General features: G+C 38.5%; 2 protein-coding genes across 3 annotated transcripts in view; one reads left to right on the plus strand and one right to left on the minus strand.

Moving 5' to 3' along the window:
• The window catches only part of METTL14 (methyltransferase 14, N6-adenosine-methyltransferase non-catalytic subunit), a 28,962-nt gene extending 19,861 nt beyond the window's left edge, over nt 1-9,101 (plus strand). Inside the window, exons 9-11 of the mRNA XM_080796042.1 lie at nt 2,275-2,391; nt 3,509-3,719; nt 6,734-9,101. Of these exons, the coding sequence (XP_080652168.1) occupies nt 2,275-2,391; nt 3,509-3,719; nt 6,734-7,038 (633 nt within the window). The 3' untranslated portion in view covers nt 7,039-9,101. The remainder of the gene's footprint in view (nt 1-2,274; nt 2,392-3,508; nt 3,720-6,733) is intronic.
• A 5,839-nt stretch (nt 9,102-14,940) lies between these two features.
• Nucleotides 14,941-25,069, minus strand: part of SEC24D (SEC24 homolog D, COPII coat complex component) — a 115,596-nt gene continuing 105,467 nt past the window's right edge. For both annotated transcript variants that reach the window (XM_080796043.1, XM_080796044.1), the window contains exon 23: nt 14,941-15,777. In XM_080796043.1, the coding sequence (XP_080652169.1) occupies nt 15,637-15,777 (141 nt within the window). In that variant the 3' untranslated portion in view covers nt 14,941-15,636. The remainder of the gene's footprint in view (nt 15,778-25,069) is intronic.

The raw sequence follows: 25,069 nt of genomic DNA on the forward strand, positions 1-25,069 counted from the left end.
GGGAGCCTGCTTCTCCCTTCCTATCTGCCTGCCTCTCTGCCTACTTGTGATTTCTCTCTCTGTCAAATAAAAAATTAAATAATTAAAAAAAAAAAAGACGTTATGTAACACCTGTATTTATTTTAAGCATCTTGTATTTCCTGTATTTCAGGACTTTATTTTTCTTATTACACTTACTTTGGATTTCTAAATGGAAATAAAGTTGCATATGCCTTTTTATCTAAGAATCATGGGAGCGTGTGGCTAAGTATTAGAAGGCTTCATTCAGTTTTGGTCTCAGTTCTGCTGTCTAGCAATGAAACTTTGGGCAAAGAGATTTTTACTCTGGTGGGTTTCAGTTTCTTCACTTGTTACTAGATGACACCTTCCATTTTTAGGATATATTACTTGTTATACAGCAGATAATCTCATTTAAGCCTCATAATTTTAGGAAGTGTCCATTTGACAGGTGAAGAATTTAAGTAGGATTATTTTGAGATAAATTTATGCTAAAATCCTGAAATTTTGCAGTTACTTTGTATTCTTTATATAAATAGCAAGTTTGAGACTGTTAGATACATCCTTGCTTGTGTCATTTATTAATTCCAATGTAAGACTATAACTGCATTCCAATCGGGTATCTCTTTTTTGCTGGCACCTCTCCAAGAAGCTCTGGAAAAACTACAAAAATAGAAATATACTATATGTTTTTATAGGTATGTTGGTATTTACCTTTTATAGCTGCTAATGTCTGGCTTTGGGCTTGCCTTCCACCTCCCAAATTAGGTTGAAAACGATTAGGAGGTTTTATTGTATTTGTTTATGTAGTAGTCTGTCATATTGGTGAAAGCAGATTTTGGCCAAAAATTATTGCAAAAATAATTTAGCATTAGAAATACTTACAGGCTTTTTGTTAAATTGATTAGGGCATGAGGATTTAGACTCTTGTGGTTTATAATGAATATCCAGTGCAAAACAAATAATTGACAACAGAAACAGATACTGATCTTGATTTTTGAGTTTTTTTTAAAAAAGATTTTATTTATTTATTTCACAGACAGAGATCACAAGTAGGTAGAGAGGCAGGCAGAGAGAGAGAGGAGGAAGCAGGCTCCCTGCTGAGCAGAGAGCCCGATGCGGGGCTCGATCCCAGGACCCTGGGATCATGACCTGAGCCGAAAGCAGAGGCTTTAACCCACTGAGCCACCCAGGCACCCCGATTTTTGAGATTTTAAAATAAAAATCCAAGTTTCATTTTGAGGCGTTTCTCACTTTACACAGTAAGGGCATTCCTGAAATGAACAGTACCAACAATATTGAACTACACAATTTAGTTATTTTCCCCCTACTTTCCACTTAGATCATTTGGGGAGGCAGTATATCTTATGTTTTTATTCCCACCAGCTATGCAGCACCTACATTGGGTAGTGGGCCCTCATTATACCACTCTAAGCAGTGTATTAGCAAGTATTTGTTACATGTTCTTATATAATAGATTCTAGGACACTAAGGGTCAGATGTCTATTTTCTAGATTGTATAAAGATGAAAGTACAGTTTTATCCAGTAATGAGCTATACACAACAATTTTAAGGCTTTAAATCTTTTGAAGTTGTTAGTATTAAATATATAAAGATAACACAAGACTCTCATTTGAAAAGAAGCTATCAATTAAAATACTTTCCATAGTTTTTAGCTTTGTCAGAGGATAGAAAATTGAGGTGCTAGGCATCAAATTATCTGTTGAATTTTATGATTAAAGAGGGGCTAAGTGTTTTATGATTTAAAACCCCCTTTCGGGGCACCTGGGTGGTTCAATAGGTTAAAGCCTCTGCCTTTGGTTCAGGTCATGATCCCGGGATCCTGGGATTGAGCCCCGCATCGGGCTCTCTGCTCAGCAGGGAGCCTGCTTCCCCCTCTCTCTCTGCCTGCCTCTCTGCCTACTTGTGATCTCTGTCTGTGAAATAAATAAATAAAATCTTAAAAAAAAAAACCAACAAAACCCTTTCTATTGATGACAGTGGAAGGTAGTATTAAAGAATTGGAATATTAGTAAAATTCTGTGTTTTCATATTTAACTTTATATATTATACTAATATCCAGAATATGTCTATGCATTCTGTATATTGGCTGCTTAAAGACTGGTTTTTCTTTTTTTCTATTTCTGAACTAAAAATTACTGTCACATCTTCAATTTAATGTCTCAAACCTCTAGGAAGTTTTTTAGTGCTGGTTGGTTATTTTAACTTCCGTTTATTTCTTTTAGCTAAGGATTTCTTTTTTTTAATTCTTTCTAGTGTTTACGCAAATGGGGTTACAGAAGATGTGAAGATATTTGTTGGATTAAAACCAATAAAAACAATCCTGGAAAAACTAAGACTTTAGATCCAAAGGCTGTCTTCCAGAGAACAAAGGTATTGCCTTTATGTTTTATTATCTTTATTTTCATTATTTTCCCTCAGGCTTTTCCAAATGACTGTATACTATTTAATTTTGGTAGAAAGGTTCTTTTCTTAGATTTGTACAAATGGCATTGAACGTGATAGTAGTACATCCAGTTTAATTTTAAAATATTCACCTTGTTAGCTCAACCTTCAATGTGTTAGAGAAGGTAATATGTATTCTTGTGTGTCCCCAACTGCTGTAATTCTGACTCAGTAGGGACTTTTGGTACCTCTGACCCCTCCAGATTTTTTCCCTTTCCCTGGGCCCAGAAAAAAGAGATGGCAGCAAGACTCTCACAGCTGGTTGGCTTAGAGGGATATTTTTTTCCTTTTCTTTTTTCTACAAAAGAATCCTAAGAACCTACACAAGAACCCCTGAGAACCTCTGCTCCATAAAACTGCCCTGTTACTCTCAGGCTTTAAAAGTTTGTCCTCCGTTCTTTCACTCTTTAGGGAGCACCTGGTGGGAGAGTCTTTCTTATTAAATCTTTCCTAGACTGGAAAGTTCTTTTCAAGGAACCTAAGTTACCCTTGCCATAGTTCATGGAGTCAAGTGAGAGATTAAATTTATTTAACCCATATGCCTGCCATTTAGATTAGAGAGTCAAAAAAACAAAAAAGTAAATCGATTTTCTCATTTTTTTATGTTGAGTCATTAGAAGTCTGTATTAATAATTAAAGTCCCCTTTCCATATAAAAAGACTTGTATCTTGTATATCATTTTGATCTTGGATCATATATGAAGCCCAGTATAACATCATTTTAAGATTCTAAGGTCAGGTGTCATGCTTCTGTAACTGGAGAAAACAAGTTGTTATCTAGTGTTGCAGAGGAAAAGACTCTGGTCATTGACACAGTTCTAAAACATCATGGCCCCAAATTTAATACTGTCGTGTCTAGCTTCCCTGGCAGTCTTCCCACATCTGGAGGTCCAGGTTTTCCTATTGTGTTTTTGCCGATAGAACTCTTTCCCACAGATTTGGAGAAATGAAATTTGTTTTGGAATTGGGGACATTGGAAATGTAAAATGTTAGGAAATAAGACTGCTGATGAAGAGAATAATTGGTCTGCTCTTACTGTTATTTAGGAACACTGCCTTATGGGGATCAAAGGAACTGTTAAGCGTAGCACAGATGGGGACTTCATTCATGCTAATGTTGACATTGACTTGATTATCACAGAAGAACCTGAAATTGGCAATATAGAAAAGCCTGTTGAAATTTTTCATATAATTGAACATTTTTGCCTTGGTAGAAGACGCCTTCATCTATTTGGAAGAGATAGTACAATTCGACCAGGTAGGACCTTAGAAAATCTTTAAAAAACTTTATCACCCCTGGGGATATAGGTGTCAAGAAATAGTACACAATGCTGTGTTAAATAAAATTCTTGTGATGTGTTTGATTCCTCTTGCTGTACTTCAGATATGCCAAGCTCATTCTTGTCTCTTCATCGTCCTCTACTTTCATTCAAATACCTGACAGCCTTTTCTTACAACTCTTGTCTAAACTGGCCACCTTCCCCTTATACGCCTCCCCCTACCCCTTTCTTCCTTCCAACATGCTCTTTCCCCTCACTCTGTTTTCTTTTTCTTCATAACACTTATCATTAGATGAACTGCAAGTTCATTTGGGCGTATGTTTTAGTCAGTTTCTTCAGCATACAGTCTCATGGAAGGCAAATACTGTCTTATTTACTTATTTCTACCCAACATTCAGATGATTCAGTAAATGTTGAAGAAATGCGAAGTGAATGGTTAAATAATCCTGTAGAAAATAACCATACATTTGTGAAGTACAGATCTTGGCTTAATTAGAAACTAAAATACCTAAGCTTGCTTACTTACACGTATAGTGGTGTTGTCTTTTCAAAGTTTTAACTTTTTATAAAATCAATAAAATGTGAATTTACTACTTTGAAAAAAAAAGAGTAGAAAATAATTAGACTGTTATGGACAAATTTTTTTCTTAAAGGGCACAATTTTTATGTATCGAGTATCATTGAAATATCAGTATATTCTGTTTTATTGGTTTCTCAGAAAATATAAAAGTAGCATCGCTTTATTCATAATACATAAAATCAGTCTCTTTGCCTTAGCATGTTAGAAATCCAGTTTAAAGGTAAAAAGAGCCAGAATCTTATTTTGAACAGCCTACATTTTATAAAAAGTAAAAAGTTAAAGAACTTATAATAGAATAATTGGCCATAAAAGTACCTAAGAATTTAGAAGAAACTCTGATTTTCATTCTAAAAAAAGTAATCCTTGTGGCACCTGGGTGGCTCAGTTGTTAAGCGTCTGTCTTCGGCTCAGGTCTTGATTCCAGGGTCCTGGGATCAAGCCCCATATCAAGTCCCACATCGGGCTCCCTGCTCAGCAGGAAGCCTGCTTCTTCCTCTCCCACTCCCCCTGTTTGTGTTCCCTCTCTTGCTGTGTCTCTCTCTATTAAATAAATAAATAAAATCTTTTTTTTTTTAAAAAAGGTATATCCTTTAAAAAAAAAGTTAAAAAAAAATCCTTAAAGTTGCCTTAAATTATGTGTATGACATAATCCACCCCTCATTTCTCTCCCTGCCCATCAGCTACCTCTGTGTGCTTTGATGAGCAGAGTAACTTGAAAATATTTCAGTTGTAGAAACTCATGGCCTCAACTTTCATGAAACTATGTAAAAGAGTAAACAAAGTAAATAGTTGAAAGATCAGTCTTTATTGAACATTTACAGTTAATATGTGGTTTTTCCCATTCCAGATACAATTTAATCAGAAATCATCCTTCTTATAAGCTAAGTTGTATAGCAATGTAGCTGACAAAATTACCTTTGGAATACGTATAGAAGTACAAAATGTAATGCAAATTCTGAGAAATTGTTTTTATTTATTTCATTTAAGATGTATATTTGAATTGGATGTTGAAGGATGTAATTTTCAGCAGGTTGAAAGGATAGAATGGGCACAGAGATGGGGTTTTGTGTTTTGTTTTCTTTTACATTATGATGTGTTTTGTTATTTTTTAAGATTTTATTTATTTATTATTTGAGAGAGAGAGAATGAGAGAAAGCACGAGAGAGGGAGAGGGTCCGAGGGAGAAGCAGACTCCCTGCAGAGCAGGGAGCCCGATGCGAGACTCAGTCTTGGGACTCCAGGATCATGACCCGAGCCGAAGGCCGTCAGTCACTCAACCAGCTGAGCTATCCAGGCACCCCACATTATGATGTGTTTTTATTTTTATTTTCAGAGGTGGAGATTTGTATGGAAACAGTTATATCTATAGTGATTTTTTTACTCAAATGAAGTCATGAAAAGCATTAATGAAAAATGTGATTGGAAATTTAGTTCAGGTTTCATCCTAAAAGACATTAGATACCATATATACGAATCTGTGCTTTGTGGAGAGTCCTAGAAGATTAGGCAGAGAAGTGACATATTTTAGTTTGTTTTAGGCTTTCTGCTTTCAGAGGCTAGGAGAGCATTACTATATATATGTGTGTTTGTGACGTGTAGGGGGCTGGCCTAATAGAAAAATAAAGGCTAACGTTTGAGGGTGACAGTAGACATGGAAAATGGATATGAACAGGAGCAACATGGTAATGGTTGCGTTTCGGGTACCTGTTAGCTGGATTAGTGTTGTGGTTGGGAAGAGTAGAGGCAAAAGTTGATTCCAGGATTTTAATCAGAAAACAATGGTATCATTTCTACAAGTAGGAAGATTAATAAAATTTATTAAATTTTCACTGAACCCACGGTGTAATTGTAATTTTTTTTCTAAGTGTAGTGTGTAATTTTTTTCAGTGTGTAGTGTGTAATTTTTTTTCTAAGTGCTACTCTCACAGAATGTGAAATGTGGATGGAGACAGTAAGGAAGATATTTTACAAAAGTTAACAGTCATGAAGATGAAATAAGATGAAATCTGCATAATGACTAAATGCTGTGTGTTCTGATAAAAAAAAATTCTGGATGAGTGATAGGAGCATCTTTTTTTTTTAAATTTTTTTTTTAAATTTATTTATTTGTTAGAGAGAGAGAGCGAGCAAGCACAGGCAGACAGAGTGGTAGGCAGAGGCAGAGGGAGAAGCAGGCTCCCCGCCGAGCAAGGAGCCCGATGTGGGACTCGATCCCAGGACGCTGGGATCATGACCTGAGCTGAAGGCAGCCGCTTAACCAACTGAGCCACCCAGGCGTCCCAATAGGAGCATCTTTATTTTTAATTTTAATGCATCTTTAAAAATGCATTTGAAGATTTGAAGTAGCTCCTAAAGAATTAGTAAGAGAAATGGGAAAAAAAAAAAGATGATCTTTCTTTCCCTCAATTTCAGGCTGGCTTACAGTTGGACCAACTCTTACAAACAGCAACTATAATGCAGAAACCTATGCATCCTACTTTAGTGCTCCTAATTCCTACTTGACTGGATGTACAGAGGAAATTGAGAGACTTCGACCAAAATCACCTCCTCCCAAATCTAAGTCTGATCGGGGAGGCGGAGCTCCCAGAGGCGGAGGAAGAGGTGGAACTTCTGCTGGCCGCGGCCGAGAAAGGAATCGATCTAACTTCCGAGGCGAAAGAGGTGGTTTTAGGGGGGGCCGTGGAGGAGCACACAGAGGTGGCTTTCCACCTCGGTAACTTTTTAAGACACTGATCTGTTAATGCCTCTATATCTTCTTCACTATAGTTTGATTTCCAACTGGGGGCCTTTGTTTAGCATTCAGTTCCGGCTTGCACTTTGCTTTAATTTTTCTGAGCTGCAGGAATATTTTAGCCAATCTCCCTCGCAGTTGTTACACACATTGTGTAGTTTTATCCAGGAAAAACAGGTCATCCTGCCTTCGGTCACGTGCATGTAACTTAACAGTGGAACAAACACCTTCCTTTCAGAGACTAATTTATTCTGACAGATTCCAACTAATTACAAAGGCTTTTGCCTTTTAGAAATAGTTTAAGTGAAGAGTGAAAAAGACCCAATCTGTAGTGTCATACTAGCGCCAAGAGCAGTTGATAATAGGCATCCTGCCACTGCTGTCATAGCAAATGGAAAGCTGTTTGGGAGCCTTGATAGAACGGACTTGGGACAGATGTTTAACTTCTGTCAAAGTTCTAACATTTTCTTGATGAAACAAAGACTCTTTTTTTTTTCTTTTTAAAAAATCTTTTACTCAGATATAATTTGACTACTACTGAAAAATTGAGAGAATTTGAACAAAATCATCAGCTCCTCCCAAATCCAAATCTGATAGGGGAGGTTGGTGCTCCCAGCGGTGGGCAGAGGAAGAGGTAGAATTTAGCAGGCAGACTTAAAAAGAGAGAAAAAGTTCATCATAATTTCATTTGCGTAGCTACAGGTGACTGTTAATCACACTTCTTAAGAGGCGAAGGAGGACAAATATCCAAGTGCTAGAACTTTGGTGTAGACTTGAATTGACCTTCAAAGCAGCTTCATATATTCCTAAGCAAAGTAAAAGAAACGAGGCAACAACAGAGAGAACTGGTTATCAGGTGTTTTGAGAATAAAGTATTTGGTGATGAGGAAATGACTTCTTAAAACTTGTTATGGAGAAAACAGTATTAAAAACCAATTACAGAAGACCCTCAACTTAAGACAGCTTAGAAAGTGGAATTGCAGTTGCCTTTTATTAAAACCATATGGTGTGTTGTTTTTAAGAGCCTGGTTTTGCAGATCGGTTGGTTGTATAAAGCTTTCTTCTGTCATTTATCTTCCTATACTGTAACTCATGTTTTAAATGAATTTGATGAATGAAATAACAATTACTGTTCTTGAAAAATATATTTTTTATTTTGTGTATGATTTTTCTAATGAAACTTTAAACCCTTGAAATGTGGGAGTCTGTTTTCTGTAAGTGGAATTGCCTTTGTTACCAAATGAAAAAGGACTGACTTAAGATCAGACTTTTGTTTTGGTCTGTGATGCATTTTAGTAGCCATTCTCAGCTTTTCATTGGCTCATGTTATACCTAAAGTGTGGTTATATTACACACACTGAAGACTCAGTTTGAGATAAGGGCTGAATTATAGAAATAGGGTTGAGATCCTTAAAAGCCTGGTGAATTTAATGTACTCAACCTGTTGGTACTTTTATTTGACTAATGCCTTTTTTGATGTAGATACATAGATATGAATCACAGTTGGTTAGAATTTTTACTGAAATGATCCTTTATTTTCAACTTCAATGATTATAAAGTATCTGGGTAGAACTGCATTTGTCAAAGTTGACATGAGAATAAAGAAGATGGATGTTCTAATTGCCCAGTGTGGGTCTTTAGAAATTCTAGTTAGGAAGTGACCCCATCTTATAAACAAGACTCGAGTGTGGTCCATACCTGGGCCTAGCCAAGAGAAGGCAGCATTCTTAGTGCTTACCTGGCCTAGTTACCTGTGAGATGTACATCATAATGTCATCTTATAGAGAATTAGGAATGGCGTTTTTGTAGGTTGAAAGTTAAATATGCCCACCATATTTAGAATACAGCAGATAAGAAAGGAGGAGGTCGTGGGGGGGATGCAAGGCCTAGAATTATCTCTTTGACAATGGAATGTGGAATTTTTATAGCACAGGATGGCATTGACTCACTAGTTTTGCTACCCTTCACTTTCAATAAAGGTTGGGGTTATTTTTATGACAGAATCTGTATTCATTGAGGAAACATTTCCAATGAAAACTCAATAATCTGACCTCTTCTGGCTTTTGATCATCTTTATATTCATTTACATGCCTTACATTTTTAAAAAATTATCTAGGAATTACCCAAAATAAGTAATAGTTGTTTCACTTACAGATTCCTTACTGGGTCAAAGCTAGTAATTGTGAAATAACCTTACATTTTTCAGTTTAAAAGTTGTAAGATCAGCATATCTGTTATACATAATTACAGTCCTAAGTATTCTAGTCCACATGTTGATGTTTATTTTCATTGGTAATTGTTCTTTCCCTGTTACATATTTCCCTTCAAAGGATGGAGATTAGGAGGCCTAAAGGACTACAGTTTTTTTGTGGAGGAGTTGATGATGTCATGTAGAACAAATTTGGTGGTGGGGAATATCATACCCAAATACTACTGAACTAGATTAGACCAAGGGATTATGGAGATATCAGTCCAAGATTAAAATGGCACCATGACACAGCACAATGTGAGAGATGTCAAACTGGGAAGTGGGGATCAAGTGTGGAGAGTCTGGTTATGGCAGCCGGTCACATGTCCAAAGTTGGAATGGATCAGCATGCAGCAGCAGTATACTGTTCTGATGATCAGTTAAGTCAAAGAGCCACCTGAGTCCTTAGCCCATAAATCTGGAAGCTTAAACTATGTGTCTGTCTCTGTTCTGAAGCTGCGTAAGAGTCATGCCATAGTTTGATTTTAAGTTGATGGAGTTTTAGTGGCAAGATGCCTGCGTGTTAGTGTGTTGTCCAAAGCTGAGATCCTGTGTCATGGCTGTTAACTAGGAATGATTCCTTTTTATGTCTTACAGAATACTTCCTACTCATTTTAATTGTTCAATTACAACTTTCTGATTAGTTTCAGCAGCTTATTTTAAAACCTGTACTGCTTTCATCCTGAATTTAACTATAGAAGATTTGGTCTTTGAAGTATAGTTCCAAATTTTTTTCTGATTTGTTTAATCTTTATTACCTTGACAGAATTATGGCCTAGTGGGACTCTTTCAAAATAGTAGTTTTTGATCTAAAAGTGTCTTATATTTTTGTGAACTATTAAAAACAAATTTTTGCTTGTAAGAAGGGCCTTTCTTAGAACAATCCTTGTGGTCCCCATAAGATTTTTAGCATTATTCTGTCTTTGATATTTGGCGATAGGGACTGAACTTTGACTTGGGGCTCATATGGAGTCAGTCAGTTCTAAAGCTGTAAATCTAGCATTTCGCAGCCATGGAAGACTCCATTTCTGGAAAAGCCACATTGTTCCTGCTCACAAGGCCTCTACTCAGATAGAAATAGTGCTAGCTGTAGTCACAGAGAAAAGTACCTCATTTAATCTAGAAAATTATTTTCCAGCAAACCCTCTTTCCAGTATTGGGCAAAATGTTAAAATGATCAGTGTGTGTGTGTGTGTGTGTTACACTTCTTGTCTCTGTGACTGGAGGTGCTAATAAATAGTGAAATTGGTTAAGGTAGGTTTTTTCCAAAAATAATTCTAACTAATGGAGAATCTAGAGGTCAACATTATAAAATGCATACAGGAACCAAGTATATAATACAAATTGGTGAAACAAGCCATGAATTTGTTTTATAGTGGAATAATTATCTTTTTTGACATATTTTGTTTGCATATTAAACATGGGAATATTTACTTTCATTTATCTCGCCTGTTTTCCCAGTTTTTTTCAAGTCCTAAGAAAAGCAGAGCAGCACAGAGCACTTAATCTCAGGCCCATAGAGACTAGAGAGAAACGTAGGGGGACAGGAGAGCTCCCACCCCGGGTAAGGTGGACATCACTACTCAGCTCCACCTCGTTGGCCTCAAGAAATACCTGTTCGAAAAATAGGGACTTAGGAAACTAGTCTTCTATAAAATATCTTAAAATTGAAAATCCTTATTGCAAAAGAGTTTTAGATGTTGGATAGGTAACAATTTTTTAATGTTATTTAAAAAGTACACCCTGAAAGATTTTGTAAAACTCATGTACTCTTGAAACCACCTATAGTCACTATTGTTGTAATGATTATTTCCTTAACTAGACACTAGTCATTTTGCTTCCCTAAATTGATTTTGTTCTTTATGTGAGTTAAAACTGGATTTTCAGGGGCACCTAGGTGGCTCCGTCCATTAAGAGTCTGCCTTCGGCTCATGTCGTGATCTCAGGGTCCTGGGATTGATTCCCGTGTTGGGCTCTCTACTCAGAGGGGAGTCTGCTTCTCCCTCTCCGTCTGCCCCTTCCCTTGCTTGTGCGCTCTTTCTCTCTCTCTCTCTCTCAAATAAACAAAATCTTACAAAACCCCCTGGATTTTCATGTATTAAGTCTGGATAACAGTGGCTCTGGAAATCACGTTTACAAGGACATGCTTTGGGAATTGGAAGGGACAATAGGAGTATGTGGTAGCTTTAAAGTCTGAAAACTGCTATCTAGTGAACGAAGACTTCACCTATGGCCTCAAGAGAGAGAGTCAGCCGGCACCAAAAGGGAAACATTTCAGGAAAACAATGTGCTAAATACAATTTTCTCACAGACGGAACTGTTCTTAAGTGGCTGCTTAGGGAAGGAGCAAGCTTCTTATCCGTGTCTCAAGAAGAGGCCAAGAAATAGCCATAAGAGATGATGATGACTAAGGGATTTTTATTGCCTTTTTCCACTGAGATTGTTTTTCTTTTTACCCAGTTTAGTCAGGATTACACCTGTGTTTTCAGCAGTTAAAATTTACAGTCAGTTCTCCCCAGAGAATTGCCTTTTCTGAAAGATTATTGACCAACCATTCTGAAAGGTTTCAGACACTTTAGAGTGTAATGCCTCCTAGTGGAGCCGAAGTTCAATTTCATGTATCTTTCCATATTCCAAAACATGATCTGAAAATTTGGTCCTTACTCTTACTGTTTTATTAAGAAGCATGTTCCCATCTGACTGAACATTTAAAAAAAATTAACATACCATTCCTAATTATTCTCAGTCTCCTGTCATTAGGTTAGATTTGTAGAAGTGAAGGTAGAGCCATTTAGTAACTTCCTCAAAGACGTGTCTTCTTTTGAGTAAACTCTTACTTCTTCATAATGGCTCCTCCAAATGCAAAATATAAATTCTTGTCTTTGGCTTATATTTTACTGGAGTTTTGGTTTTTAACACTTTAAAGCAGTTTAGGCTATAGTTTCCTCATATTGATACATTTATTTTAATCTCTGAAACCATCTTTTAATTGGACATTTCTATAGCATTTAAAGATAGCTTGGTTTTGGGGCTATTGGTTAAGATACTCATGGCATAAAAGCAAATACAACTAGGAGTCAGATTGGTCCTAGTTTTCATGATCTTTAGCATGTTTAATAAAAAAAAAACAATAAAATAACAGCAATGAACACTTAAATAGCACTATGTGTCAGGGACTAGTCTAAGCCCTTTACACTTACTAACCTAATGCTTCAAATGAGTAGGAAACCGAGGCACAGAAAGGTTTCTAACTTGCCCCCAAAGTTCCATTTCACATGGAGCTGGTATAGAAACCCATCTCAGTGGTTCCATAGCCCATGAGGATCTACTGCTTCTCAAGGTTTGGGAAAGGGAATGTACTATTTCCAAATACCGTGGAATAGCACTCACCATTTTTGGCAAGTGGTCCTTCAGGATTCATTGGAGCATTTCCATTATGTATTGGATTTCTTTTCCCATTGAAAGCTAACCTCCATTTGTATTCCGCATTATATTACCTTCTGTCTTCCAAGAATCTTACTCTTCCAAATATTTTTTCTCTGTCCAGTCTTCAGCATTTTTTTTTTTTTTTGGAGTTGATGTAACAGTACTGCTACCATTTATTTTTCCAATATAATACTGGCTTCTTTCCATCAGCGTTTAAATGTCAAATCCCTGACTGTCTTAAAATAAAGCCTGTCCTTCCTCTGTGACTCTCTGATCCCCTTCTTGAGTTGCCTCCCCTCTGACTCCTGTTGCTCAACGTATTCCAATCTAGCATTCAAGTTCATTGAGCCTGTAAAAGTGTCACCAAACTCACCCATGACCTTTTTACTAATTCCAGCATACCTTTTAGTCTTTAACTTCCTTTTCCCAGAGGGAAAGGCTGTAACTTGGCTGCCCACTCTTTCCATGCCCCCCCCTTACCTTGGTTTTGTGATGTCCTCTGGCCAGGTTTTCCTTCTTAACCTCTCTGGCCCTTCTCCCAGTCTCCTCAGGTTTCCACTTAATTATCTGTCTCAGGGATTTGCTGCCCTCTCACTACAGAATTGCCCTGGGTTTTTTCATCTATTTTGTACTAGTTCTTTTTCTCTGTATGTAGATGACTTGCAAATTTCCAGCCCAGAGCTCTCTCCTGAGCCTCAGGCCCATATTTTTAGGCGCTATAGTATATCTCACTTGGATAGTTTGCAAGCTACCTTGCGAATTCTCTCAATTACCTGGCTCATGTCTACTAATTCTTTCAGGTCTCAGCTTCAGTATAATTAATGGGAAATCTTTATGGACTAGACCTTGCCCCCTAGCTAGACTAGGTCACATATCCCTGATTTCATTTACATATCATATATAAATGTACATATATTATACATAAATATATATAAATGTATACATATAAAATTTATATATACAAAAAATAAAATGTAATGGCATGTTACACCATTTATGAAAACTGCTGTAATTGTAAAGATGGCAGGGTTTTTGTTTGTGCTGCTCACTGTTTGTCTGTCCAGTAAAGGGCAGAGTGCTTGGCATATAGAAGAGGTGCGATATTTAAGTTAGAACATAATACTTCACAGAACGGCACATCTTTGAACACCTAATTACTTAGAAGGTTCTTCTTTCAATTGAGTTGCACCTTGTCACTTCTTTGTATTGGTTCTGATTTTATACTGTAGGCAAATACAGAACAATCCTTAGACTATCTTCAAGTGAATAAAGAAATGTGCTGCTCTGGCCTTCTAGTTTACATAGAGCATGGTGCCTTGAACTGAACACTCATGTAGGTGTGGTCTGGTCTCACCTCAGAGTAGGGCCATTGCTATAGTCATCTGACAGCCTATCCCTGTAAGAGAGTAACTTGATTACATCTGCTTTTCTCCCACTATAGATTCATGCTGACAAACTCCCTCAGTTCTTTTTTAAGTACTGTTGTTTACAAGGAGCATCTGCATGTGCATTTTTTTTGGACACTGGTTCAGGATCATACATTTCTTCTTAAACTCATCCAAGTCAATCTGAAACATCATGCCAGTTGGCTAACATGGGAATAGAGTTTAATCTTATTAGTGTATTTGCTGTTCTACTCAATTTCATGACATCTATTAATTTATGAATAAACCTTACTAGCTGTGTAATCGTAGACAGGTCCTGATTTAATCACTTCAAGTCTATTTTTCACCTGTGAATGGGGCTGGTAATAAAATTGGAGTTACCATGAGGAATAAATGTTCGCAAAACACCCAGTGCGGTTCTTAGGACATTGTATGTACTCAATATACTTAACTCTTCTTATTTATTCATATCACTGATACCAAAGTTGAACAGGGCAGATACAGGTCAGATGCCTGTGTCAGACCACTCAAAACCACTCTCCTAGGTTTATATATATTCATTAATAATGGTCTCATATAGGCCATTTCTATTATTCTGCCCACAAGGACAGATCAGAGAATTTTTAAAAGTGCATTTCTCAAGTACACTGTCTCTGATATTTCCTAGGTTGATTTATTCACCTAACACTTCCCAACCCTCAAAAAAAATTTTTAGTTTTCCAAATTTTTTCTTAGTAAACCATTTAAACATCTTTTCCCCAAGACATGAATACCACCCTTATTTCTTTTTAAAATCTCAAAATACCTAAAAAAATTTCTACCTGTTGAGTAAGAGCATATGAAGTGATTTATTGGTACCGGTTAATATCCATTATATACAGGTAGAAACCCTCAAAATTGTACAGAGAACCATTAAGAATATAGATAAAGACAGTTTTATAGACAAAACAACAACTGGAAAACAGTTTTAACATACACAACATATAATTATGAAAAAAAAAGTAGAACACAAATTGTTCTACCAAATAGATTCCAAGGTTATTAAAAGTCTGCTATGCAAACCTTAAGTTGAAAAACATGTTCAGTGGGTGTTACATGGTTTAAAAAAATTAGGTATAATGTAAAAATTGTATTTTTTCCCCTCACTGCAAATGGGAGAGCCAAGACAACTTTTTACCTCAAATCTATACATTTTGAAAAATAATTTATATGTCTAGCACAAAGAAAGAAAATTGAGAATGTTTACAGTTCTGTAAACTAAGCCTTTCATGAAATGCAAACTGTATCACTTTTAACAGTTAGAAATTGTGCAATCAGAAATAGACTGTTCCCTTTATAAAGGTACAATTGTACCTTCATTGACTTTATACCTGAGCACCAAAGCTTAAGTCCTAAATGTCGTCCTGGAAAGCTATTTTGAAAATGAGCAAGAAATCAAAACTAGCCTGTTACCATCTGGAGAATTAGGCACCAAGAAGGAGATTATCTCCTTAGAAATGCAACATCAACAATAGAGAAGATTCAATTAATTAAGCAGCTGGCAGATCTCTTTGTGAACGCAACAAAGGAAATCCACATAAGATGATCCTCCATAAAGTCCTTTGTCTTCTACCAGGAACTGTCGGAAAACCATTTCTGGCTGCTCCCGCTGCTTTACTATTGTCAGCTAGGAAAAAATAATAAGGCCGGTGGTTATAAACATTCTCTGAATGTGGCTCAATTTAAATGCCTATATTTCACCAAAATTATTTAACGTCCATTGTGTGTGAGGCCTTGGAGGATGATGGGAAAGTGCCCATTATCCAGAGTGGAGGGAGGCACTGACCCCAAAACCATAAAAACCTGACATACAACACTAAGTGGCAACGATGAAACATAAGCAAAGCACCATGGGAAAGGCTTCACAATGGTAATAATGATCACTGGAGCCTTAAAGGATAATGTAGGATTTCCTTAAGGATGGGGGTGGGGTGGGCTTAGAGAGCATTCCATAATGGGGTGCCATGCACCATGTACCAAAGACAGACATGGTTAGCAAAATGAATTAATAGTCTTAAAGTCAGCAAAAAGTTAGGGACAAACCACCTCAAGGTTAGGGAAAACTACCTAAATGAGTGAGCTTTTGTAGGAATTGTGATCTAGTGAAAGTGCTTCAGGACAAAATGAGTTAACTGGTAGCACTATGAGATGAGGGAAACTCAAAAGGAAGCAATTGGAGGCATCAAGGTGGGAGGCGATCGGGATTTGAACTACAGGGCAGTGAAGATGGAAGAGATTTGAGAGGTGCTACATGGGTAGAGCATGTGACCCTTGATTTCAGTGTCATGAGTTCAAACCCCACATTAGGCATGGAACCTACTGAAAAAAAAAAAAAAGGAAGAAAAAGAAAGAAACAATTGAGAGGCGCTACAGAGGTGGACTGCACAGGGGACCCTTGTTCCCTGCTCATAACAATGATCTAGGGCTGTGCAGTCTAGCCACCAGCAACACATGATTATCAAACACTTGAAACATGGCTAGTCTGAATTGGGTTGTGCTGTAAATGTAAAATACACAATGGATTTCTATGACTTTGAGAAAAAGAAAACGTAAAACTCACTAACTGCATATCCATGTGGAAATACTATTTTGGATACACTGGGTTAATAATATATTACTAAAATGACTCTTCTACATTTCTAACATGACTACTAGGAAATGCAGAATTACATATGCAGCTTGCATTATTGGACAATGCTGACTTGGGGAAGAGGTACATGGGAAAAAGGCCCAGAAGGGGGAAGCCTTGGCATGAACACTTGGAGCCCTTCCTGGTCCTTACTCGCTCACTCACTCCTATTTTCAGGTAGTCAGAGATGACAATATGGATGGTCAGAATTTGTTATCTACTGAGCTATGAGTGGAGTTAACGGAGCACACACACAAAACAAGGTCTCCCTGCCTGCTTCATGGCATCCCCTCACTTCCTCTCACCTAGTGAAACCACCAGAAAGGTCTGCAGTTACTGGCTGCAGGGAGGAAGGTACATTGCATTTTGGCCAGGAGGGACTGGCCCTCCCTACTTTTGCTTTAGTTATCAAGTAGAATGATACTGTCAACACAATTTGCTTTCTTTCCTTTATGCTATTTTGGCCTGGCCCCTAGGCTGATAAGCTTTAAACCACCCCTGGCCTGATAAAAATACAACAGCTGCTGCCACCACTACAGCTCAGTGAACCTATGTGGATATGGACAGGTGTGGTGTCTTGGCTTTTTGGGTGTCATTGCCAGGCACGGGGACGCTGCACCGGAACAGCAGTGTGGACGGGCACACCTCCACCCCAACAAAGGGAAGCACAACTAACCTTCAATGAAAACTTCTCCAAAGGAGATTAAAACTTGCATCCTGGTGAGCCTGAAGCCAAGGCCATTTTCTTTTTACTGGTTATTACTGTCCCTGACAGGCAAGAGCAATGTGCATCTGGCCTCAGTGAAACAGCCCAGGCTGACACTGGGCAGAATGAGACATTGTGAAGGGAAGGATTTGAGACTCTAATTTCTTTAGAATTTAATTTGTCTATGGGAATTAATGGGAGGAAGTCCATATTATACATATGCTGTTGCTGCCATTCACTTGGGTTATTTATTTTTCTATGGAGCTCACTGTAAAACCTCCTTCGATGAAGGGTGTCTGGTTATGATCTGAGGTGGAAATAGAATAGGAAATGAATTTCACCTTAGGGAGAAACTTAGCTTTAAGGTAAAAAAACAAATACCCTGATTCAGGACACCTGGGTTGTTCTGTCGCTTAAACATATGACTTCAACTCAAGTCATGATCTCGGGGTCCCGGGATGGAGCCCCACATTAGGCTCCCCTGCTCAGCAGGGAGTCTGCTTCTCCCTCCCCCTCTACCCTTCCTTCTGCTCATGCTGTTTCTGTCTCTCAAATAAATCAATAAATTCTTTTTTTTTTACCTACAATTTTTTTTAATTTTTAAATTTTTTTATTTTAATAAACATATAATGTATTTTTATCCCCAGGGGTACAGGTCTGTGAATCACCAGATTTACACATTTCACAGCACTCATCATAGCACATACTCTCCCCAATGTCCATTTCCCCACCACCCTCTCCCGTCCCCCCTCCCCCAGCAACCCTCAGTCTGTTTTTTGAGATTGAGTCTTTTATGGTTTGTCTCCCTCCCAATCCCATCTTTTCATTTTTTCTTTTCGTACCTCTCCCCAACCCCCCCCCCCCAACCTTGCATCTCTACTTCCTCATATTAAAGAGATCATATGATAGTTGTCTTTCTCTGATTGACTTATTTCGCTAAGCACGATACCCTCTGGTTCCAGCCACGTCGTCGCAAATGGCAAGATTTCATGTCTTTTGATGGCTGCATAGTATTCCATTGTGTATATATACCACATCTTCTTTATCCATTCATCTGTTGATGGACATCTAGGCTCTTTCCACAGTTTGGCTATTGTGGACATTGCTGCTATAAACATTCAGGTGCACGTGCCCCTTCGGAGCACCACGTTTGTATCTTTAGGATATATACCCAGTAGTGCAATTGCTGGGTCATAGGGTAGCTCTATTTTCAGTTTTTTGAGGAACCTCCACACTGTTTTCCAGAGTGGTTGCACCAGTTTGCATTCCCACCAGCAGTGTAGGAGGGTTCCCCTCTCTCCGCATCCTCGCCAGCATCTCTCATTTCTTGACTTGTTAATTTTAGCCATTCTGACTGGTGTGAGGTGGTATCTCATTGTGGTTTTGATTTGTATTTCCCTGATGCCGAGTGATGTGGAGCATTTTTTCATGTGTCTGTTGGCCATTTGGATGTCTTCTTTGGAGAAATGTCTGTTCGTGTCCTCTGCCCATTTCTTGACTGGATTATTTGTTCTTTGGGTATTGAGTTTGATAAGCTCTTTATAGATTTTGGATATTAGCCCTTTATCTGATATGTCCTTTGCAAATATCTTCTCCCATTCTGTCAGTTGTCTTTTGGTTTTGTTCACTGTTTCCTTTGCTGTGCAAAAGCTTTTGATCTTGATGAAATCCCAATAGTTCATTTTTGCCCTTGCTTCTGTTGCCTTTGGCGATGTTCCTAGGAAGAAGTTGCTGCGGTTGAGGTCAAAGAGGTTGCTGCCTGCATTCTCCTCAAGGATTTTGATGGATTCCTTTCTCACATTGAGGTCCTTCATCCATTTTGAGTCTATTTTCATGTGTGGTGTAAGGAAATAGTCCAATTTCATTTTTCTGCATGTGGCTGTCCAATTTTCCCAGCACCATTTGTTGAAGAGGCTGTCTTTTTTCCATTGGATATTTTTTCCTGCTTTGTCGAAGATTAGTTGACCATAGAGTTGAGGGTCTATTTCTGGGCTCTCTATTCTGTTCCATTGGTCTATATGTCTGTTTTTGTGCCAGTACTATACTGTCTTGATGATGACAGCTTTGTAATAGAGCTTGAAGTCTGGAATTGTGATGCCACCGACTTTGGCTTTCTTTTTCAATATTCCTTTGGCTATTCGAGGTCTTTTCTGGTTCCATATAAATTTTAGGATTATTTGTTCTATTTCTTTAAAAAAATGGATGGGATTTTGATAGGGATTGCATTAAATGTATAGATTGCTTTCGGTAGAATAGACATTTTCACAATATTTGTTCTTCCAAACCATGAGCATGGAATATTTTTCCATTTCTTTGTGTCTTCCTCAATTTCTTTCATGAGTACTTTATAGTTTCCTGAGTATAGATTCTTTGCCTCTTTGGTTAGATTTATTCCTAGGTATCTTATGGTTTTGGGTGCGACTGTAAATGGGACTGACTCCTCAATTTCTCTTTCTTCTGTCTTGTTGTTAGTGTAAAGAAATGCAACTGATTTCTGTGCATTGACTTTATATCCTGACACTTTACTGAATTCCTGTATAAGTTCTAGCAGTTTTGGAGTGGAGCCTTTTGGGTTTTCCACATATAGTATCATATCATCTGCAAAGAGTGATAGTTTGACTTCTTCTTTGCCAATTTGGATGCCTTTAATTTCTTTTTGTTGTCTGATTGCTGAGGCTAGGACTTCTAGTACTATGTTGAACAGCAGTGGTGATAACGGACATCCCTGCCGTGTTCCTGACCTTAGCGGAAAAGCTTTCAGTTTTTCTCGATTGAGAATGATATTTGCGGTGGGTTTTTCATAGATGGCTTTGATAATATTGAGGTATGTGTCTTCTATCCCTACACTTTGAAGAGTTTTAATCAGGAAGGGATGCTGCACTTTGTCAAATGCTTTTTCAGCATCTATTGAGAGTATCATATGGTTCTTACTCTTTCTTTTATTAATGTATTGTATCACATTGATGGATTTGCGGATGTTGAACCAACCTTGCAGCCCTGGAATAAATCCCACTTGTTCGTGGTGAATAATCCTTTTAATGTACTGTTGGATGCTATTGGCCAGTATTTTGGTGAGAATTTTCGCATCTGTGTTCATCAAAGATATTGGTCTGTAATTCTCTTTTTTGGTGGGATCCTTGTCTGGTTTTGGGATCAAGGTGATGCTGGCCTCATAGAATGAGTTTGGAAGTTTTCCTTCCATTTCTATTTTTTGGAACAGTTTCAGGAGAATAGGAATTAATTCTTCTTTAAATGTTTGGTAGAATTCCCCTGGGAAGCCGTCTGGTCCTGGACTTTTGTTTGTTTGGAGATTTTTGATGACTGTTTCAATCTCCTTACTGGTTATGGGTCTGTTCAGGTTATCTATTTCTTCCTGGTTCAGTTGTGGTAGTTTATACATCTCTAGAAATGTATCCATTTCTTTCAGATTGTCAAATTTGTTGGTGTAGAGTTGCTCGTAGTATGTTCTTATAATTGTTTGTATTTCTTTGGTGTTGGTTGTGATCTCTCCTCTTTCATTCATGATTTTATTTATTTGCGTCCTTTCTCTTTTCTTTTTGATAAGTCTGGCCAGGGGCTTATCAATCTTATTAATTCTTTCAAAGAACCAGCTCCTAGTTTTGTTGATTTGTTCTATTGTTTTTTTAGTTTCTATTTCATTGATTTCTGCTCTGATCTTTATGATTTCTCTTCTCCTGCTGGGTTTAGGCTTTCTTTGTTGTTCTCTCTCCAGCTCCTTTAGGTATAGGGTTAGGTTGTGTATTTGAGACCTTTCTTGTTTCTTGAGAAAGGCTTGCACCGCTATATATTTTCCTCTCGGGACTGCCTTTGTTGTGTCCCACAGATTTTGAACCGTTGTGTTTTCATTATCATTTGTTTCCATGAATTTTTTCAATTCTTCTTTAATTTCCTGGTTGACCCATTCATTTTTTAGAAGGATGCTGTTTAGTCTCCATGTATTTGCATTTTTTCCAAATTTCCTCTTGTGATTGAGTTCTAGCTTCAGAGCATTGTGGTCTGAAAATATGCAGGGAATGATCTCAATCTTTTGGTACCGATTGAGACCTGATTTATGACCCAGGATGTGGCCTATTCTGGAGAATGTTCCATGTGCACTAGAGAAGAATGTATATTCTGTTGCTTTGGGATGGAATGTTCTGAATATATCTGTGATGTCCATCTGGTCCAGTGTGTCATTTAGGGCCTTTATTTCCTTGTTGATCTTTTGCTTGGATGATCTGTCCATTTCAGTGAGGGGGGTGTTAAAGTCCCCTGCTATTATTGTATTACTGTCGATGTATTTCTTTGATTTTGTTATTAATTGGTTTATATAGTTGGCTGCTCCCATGTTCGGGGCATAGATATTTAAGATTGTTAGGTCTTCTTGTTGGACAGACCCTTTGAGTATGATATAGTGTCCTTCCTCATCTCTTATTATAGTCTTTGGCTTAAAATCTAATTGATCTGATATAAGCATGGCCACCCCAGCTTTCTTCTGATGTCCATTAGCATGGTACATTGTTTTCCACCCCCTCACTTTAAATCTGGAGGTGTCTTCGGATCTAAAATGAGTTTCTTGTAGGCAGCATATGGATGGGTTTTGTTTTTTTATCCATTCTGATACCCTGTGTCTTTTGATTGGGGCATTGAGCCCATTAACATTCAGGGTAACTATTGAGAGATATGAATTGAGTGCCATTGTATTGCCTGTAAGGTGACTGTTACTGTATATTGTCTCGGTTTCTTTCTGATCTACTACTCTTAGGGTCTCTCTTTGCTTAGAGGACCCCTTTCAATATTTCCTGTAGAGCTGGTTTGGTGTTTGCAAATTCTTTCAGCTTTTGTTTGTCCTGGAAGTTCTTTATCTCTCCTTCTATTTTCAATGATAACCTAGCTGGATATAGTATTCTTGGCTGCATGTTTTTCTCGTTTAGTGCTCTGAATATATCATGCCACTTCTTTCTGGCCTGCCAGGTCTCTGTGGATAGGTCTGCTGCCAATCTAATGTTTTTACCCTTGTATGTTACAGACTTCTTTTCCCGGGCTGCTTTCAGGATTTTCTCTTTGTCACTAAGACTTGTAAATTTTACTATCAGGTGACGAGGTGTGGACCTATTTTTATTGATTTTGAGGGGCATTCTTAGCATCTCCTGGATTTTGATGTTTGTTCCCTTTGCCATATTAGGGAAATTCTCTCCAATAATTGTCTCCAATATACCTTCTGCTCCCCTCTCTCTTCTTCTTCTGGAATCCCAATTATTCTAATGTTGTGTCATCTTATGGTGTCGCTTATCTCTCGAATTCTCTCCTCGTGGTCCAGTATTTGTTTGTCTCTCTTTTGCTCAGCTTCTTTATTCTCTGTCATTTGGTCTTCTATGTCACTAATTCTTTCTTCTGCCTCATTTATCCTAGCAGTGAGAGCTTCCATTTTTGATTGCACCTCATCAATAGCTTTTTTGATTTCAACTTGGTTAGATTTTAGTTCTTTTATTTCTCCAGAAAGGGCTTTTATCTCTCCGGAGAGGGTTTCTCTAATATCTTCTATGCCTTTTTCGAGCCCGGCTAGAACCTTGAGAATTGTCATTCTGAACTCTAGATCTGTCATGTTACCAATGTCCGTATTGATTAGGTCTCCAGTCTTCGGTACGGCCTCTTGTTCTTTTTTTTTGAGGTGAGTTTTTCCGCCTTGTCATTTTGTCCAGGTAGTATTTGCTTTCTCCTGCTGTGGAATTCCGCTGTTCTTGGTGACTGAAGTTGGTTTTGGATGGGTTTCTTGTTGATCTTCTGGGGGAGGGGCCTGTTGTAGTGATTCTCAAGTGTCTTTGCCGCAGGCGGAATTGCACGGCCCTTGCCAGGGGCCAGGCTAAGTAATCCGCTCGGGTTTGCTTTCGGGAGCTTTTGTTCCCTGAGCGCTTTCCGTAGAGTTCCGGAGGACGGGAATGAAGATGGCGGCCTCCCAATCTCTCGGCCCGGAGGAGCCGAGAGCTTGGGGTTCCGCTCCTCAGTGCGCTCTCAGAGCAAAGCGCCCAACCGCCCTGCCTCCCTGGCCTGCGGTCGCGCCTTGAGGAAAGCAGTCAATTGCTGGAGCTGGAGAAAAGCGCCCGGTCGCTTCCGTCTCCATGGCCTCCGGCCGCCCTCCGAGCCCACCCAGCTGCAACGGGCACAAGGTAACCCCGGGCTGAGAGCTCAGTCCTTGCCTCTGTCTCTGTAACTGGCTTCCCTGCTCCAATACCTGCGAGCTCCGCAGCCCTCAGACACCCCTGGTCCTTCCATGACCCCGCGGGACCTGGGGTTATGCTGACCCCGCCTGGGTTTCCCCCCGGTTTAGCCCCTGGAGCGATGTCTCCCAGTGGAGCAGACTTTTAAAAGTCCCGATCTAAATCAATAAATTCTTTAAAAAAAAAAAATTCTGGCTCTACCATTTGTGTTTCTACAGACAAAGTTGAACCTCCCACTACTAGTTCCAGAATGACACAGAAAGTATGGTGGAATGTCTCAGGAAGCAGATTAATGGGAGTGGTGGGAAGCCATCTTAGTTGTCTTGACATGCTGGTGATCTTAAGGAGTAAACCATACAACTAAGAGGAAAAAATAGTGGGATGGACTGGGGAATCCATATTTTATCAGCCCCCTTCCTTTACCTTTCTATAGGGAGGGAAATAGCCTTGTACAGTGGGAAGAGAATATTAAAATGATCATTGCTGGTGTCCCTCCCAGCCTCATGTGTACCCTTTACGGAAGAACCGACTATCTCGAGTAGTCCCAGTTTATATTCTCTAGGTCATGGTACCAGTCACCTTAAAGAATCATTGCACTTCAAGAGCCATTCTCGTTTCTCATGGCCTGCCTCATAAGAAACAGATAAATAATGAGAGTGATTAGGATCACCCCAAAGAATGAGCTGAATGAGAAGAGAGCAGCAGACACAACTTAGGGAAATGCCAACTCTTCTTAAGGGGCAGATAAACGAAAAGAATCTAAAGAAAAGGTCAGTTGAGAAAGAAGCATCATGAGAATATGACATTTTGAAAACTGACAGAAGAGAAAATTTGAGGAAAAAGGTAATATTCAATTTTGCAATTGTTGCAAAGGGATTGAGAATCAATTTCTTTAGCTGTTTGGCCATTTCAGGTAGCTGGAGACATGGGAATAAGGGAATATAAGCAGTTAACAGATAGCTTTTTCAAGAAGCATGGTGATAAAATGCCTAGTACCTTGCTAGTACTTCATACAAATTTGTAGAATGAAATCAAAGAAAAGGGAAGCAGAATCTTGGAGAATCAGGAGCTTCATAAAAGGTAGATTCGAACGGCTTATAAACTGAAAGGAGCCAATGGGAAGGGACTAATCTAGAAAACACATGGGGAAGAAGAGAATGGCAAACACTGGGAACACAGAGAACTTGGAGCAGGGCAGGACTAGAATTTATCAGTGAGACGTCTGATTTCGGTAGTCTTCCCAGATATCCTGTGATACCAATCTTTCTTTTTGTCCCCCACAAATGCAAGACCATGCAGACAATGATAAGGGGATTGTTTAAAAAGCTAATGAGCATAACCCAGAAGGCAGCAGGGCCTTCTGGAT

The sequence above is a fragment of the Martes martes genome, assembly GCF_963455335.1.
Source record: "Martes martes genome assembly, chromosome: 2".
Lineage (NCBI taxonomy): Eukaryota > Metazoa > Chordata > Mammalia > Carnivora > Mustelidae > Martes > Martes martes.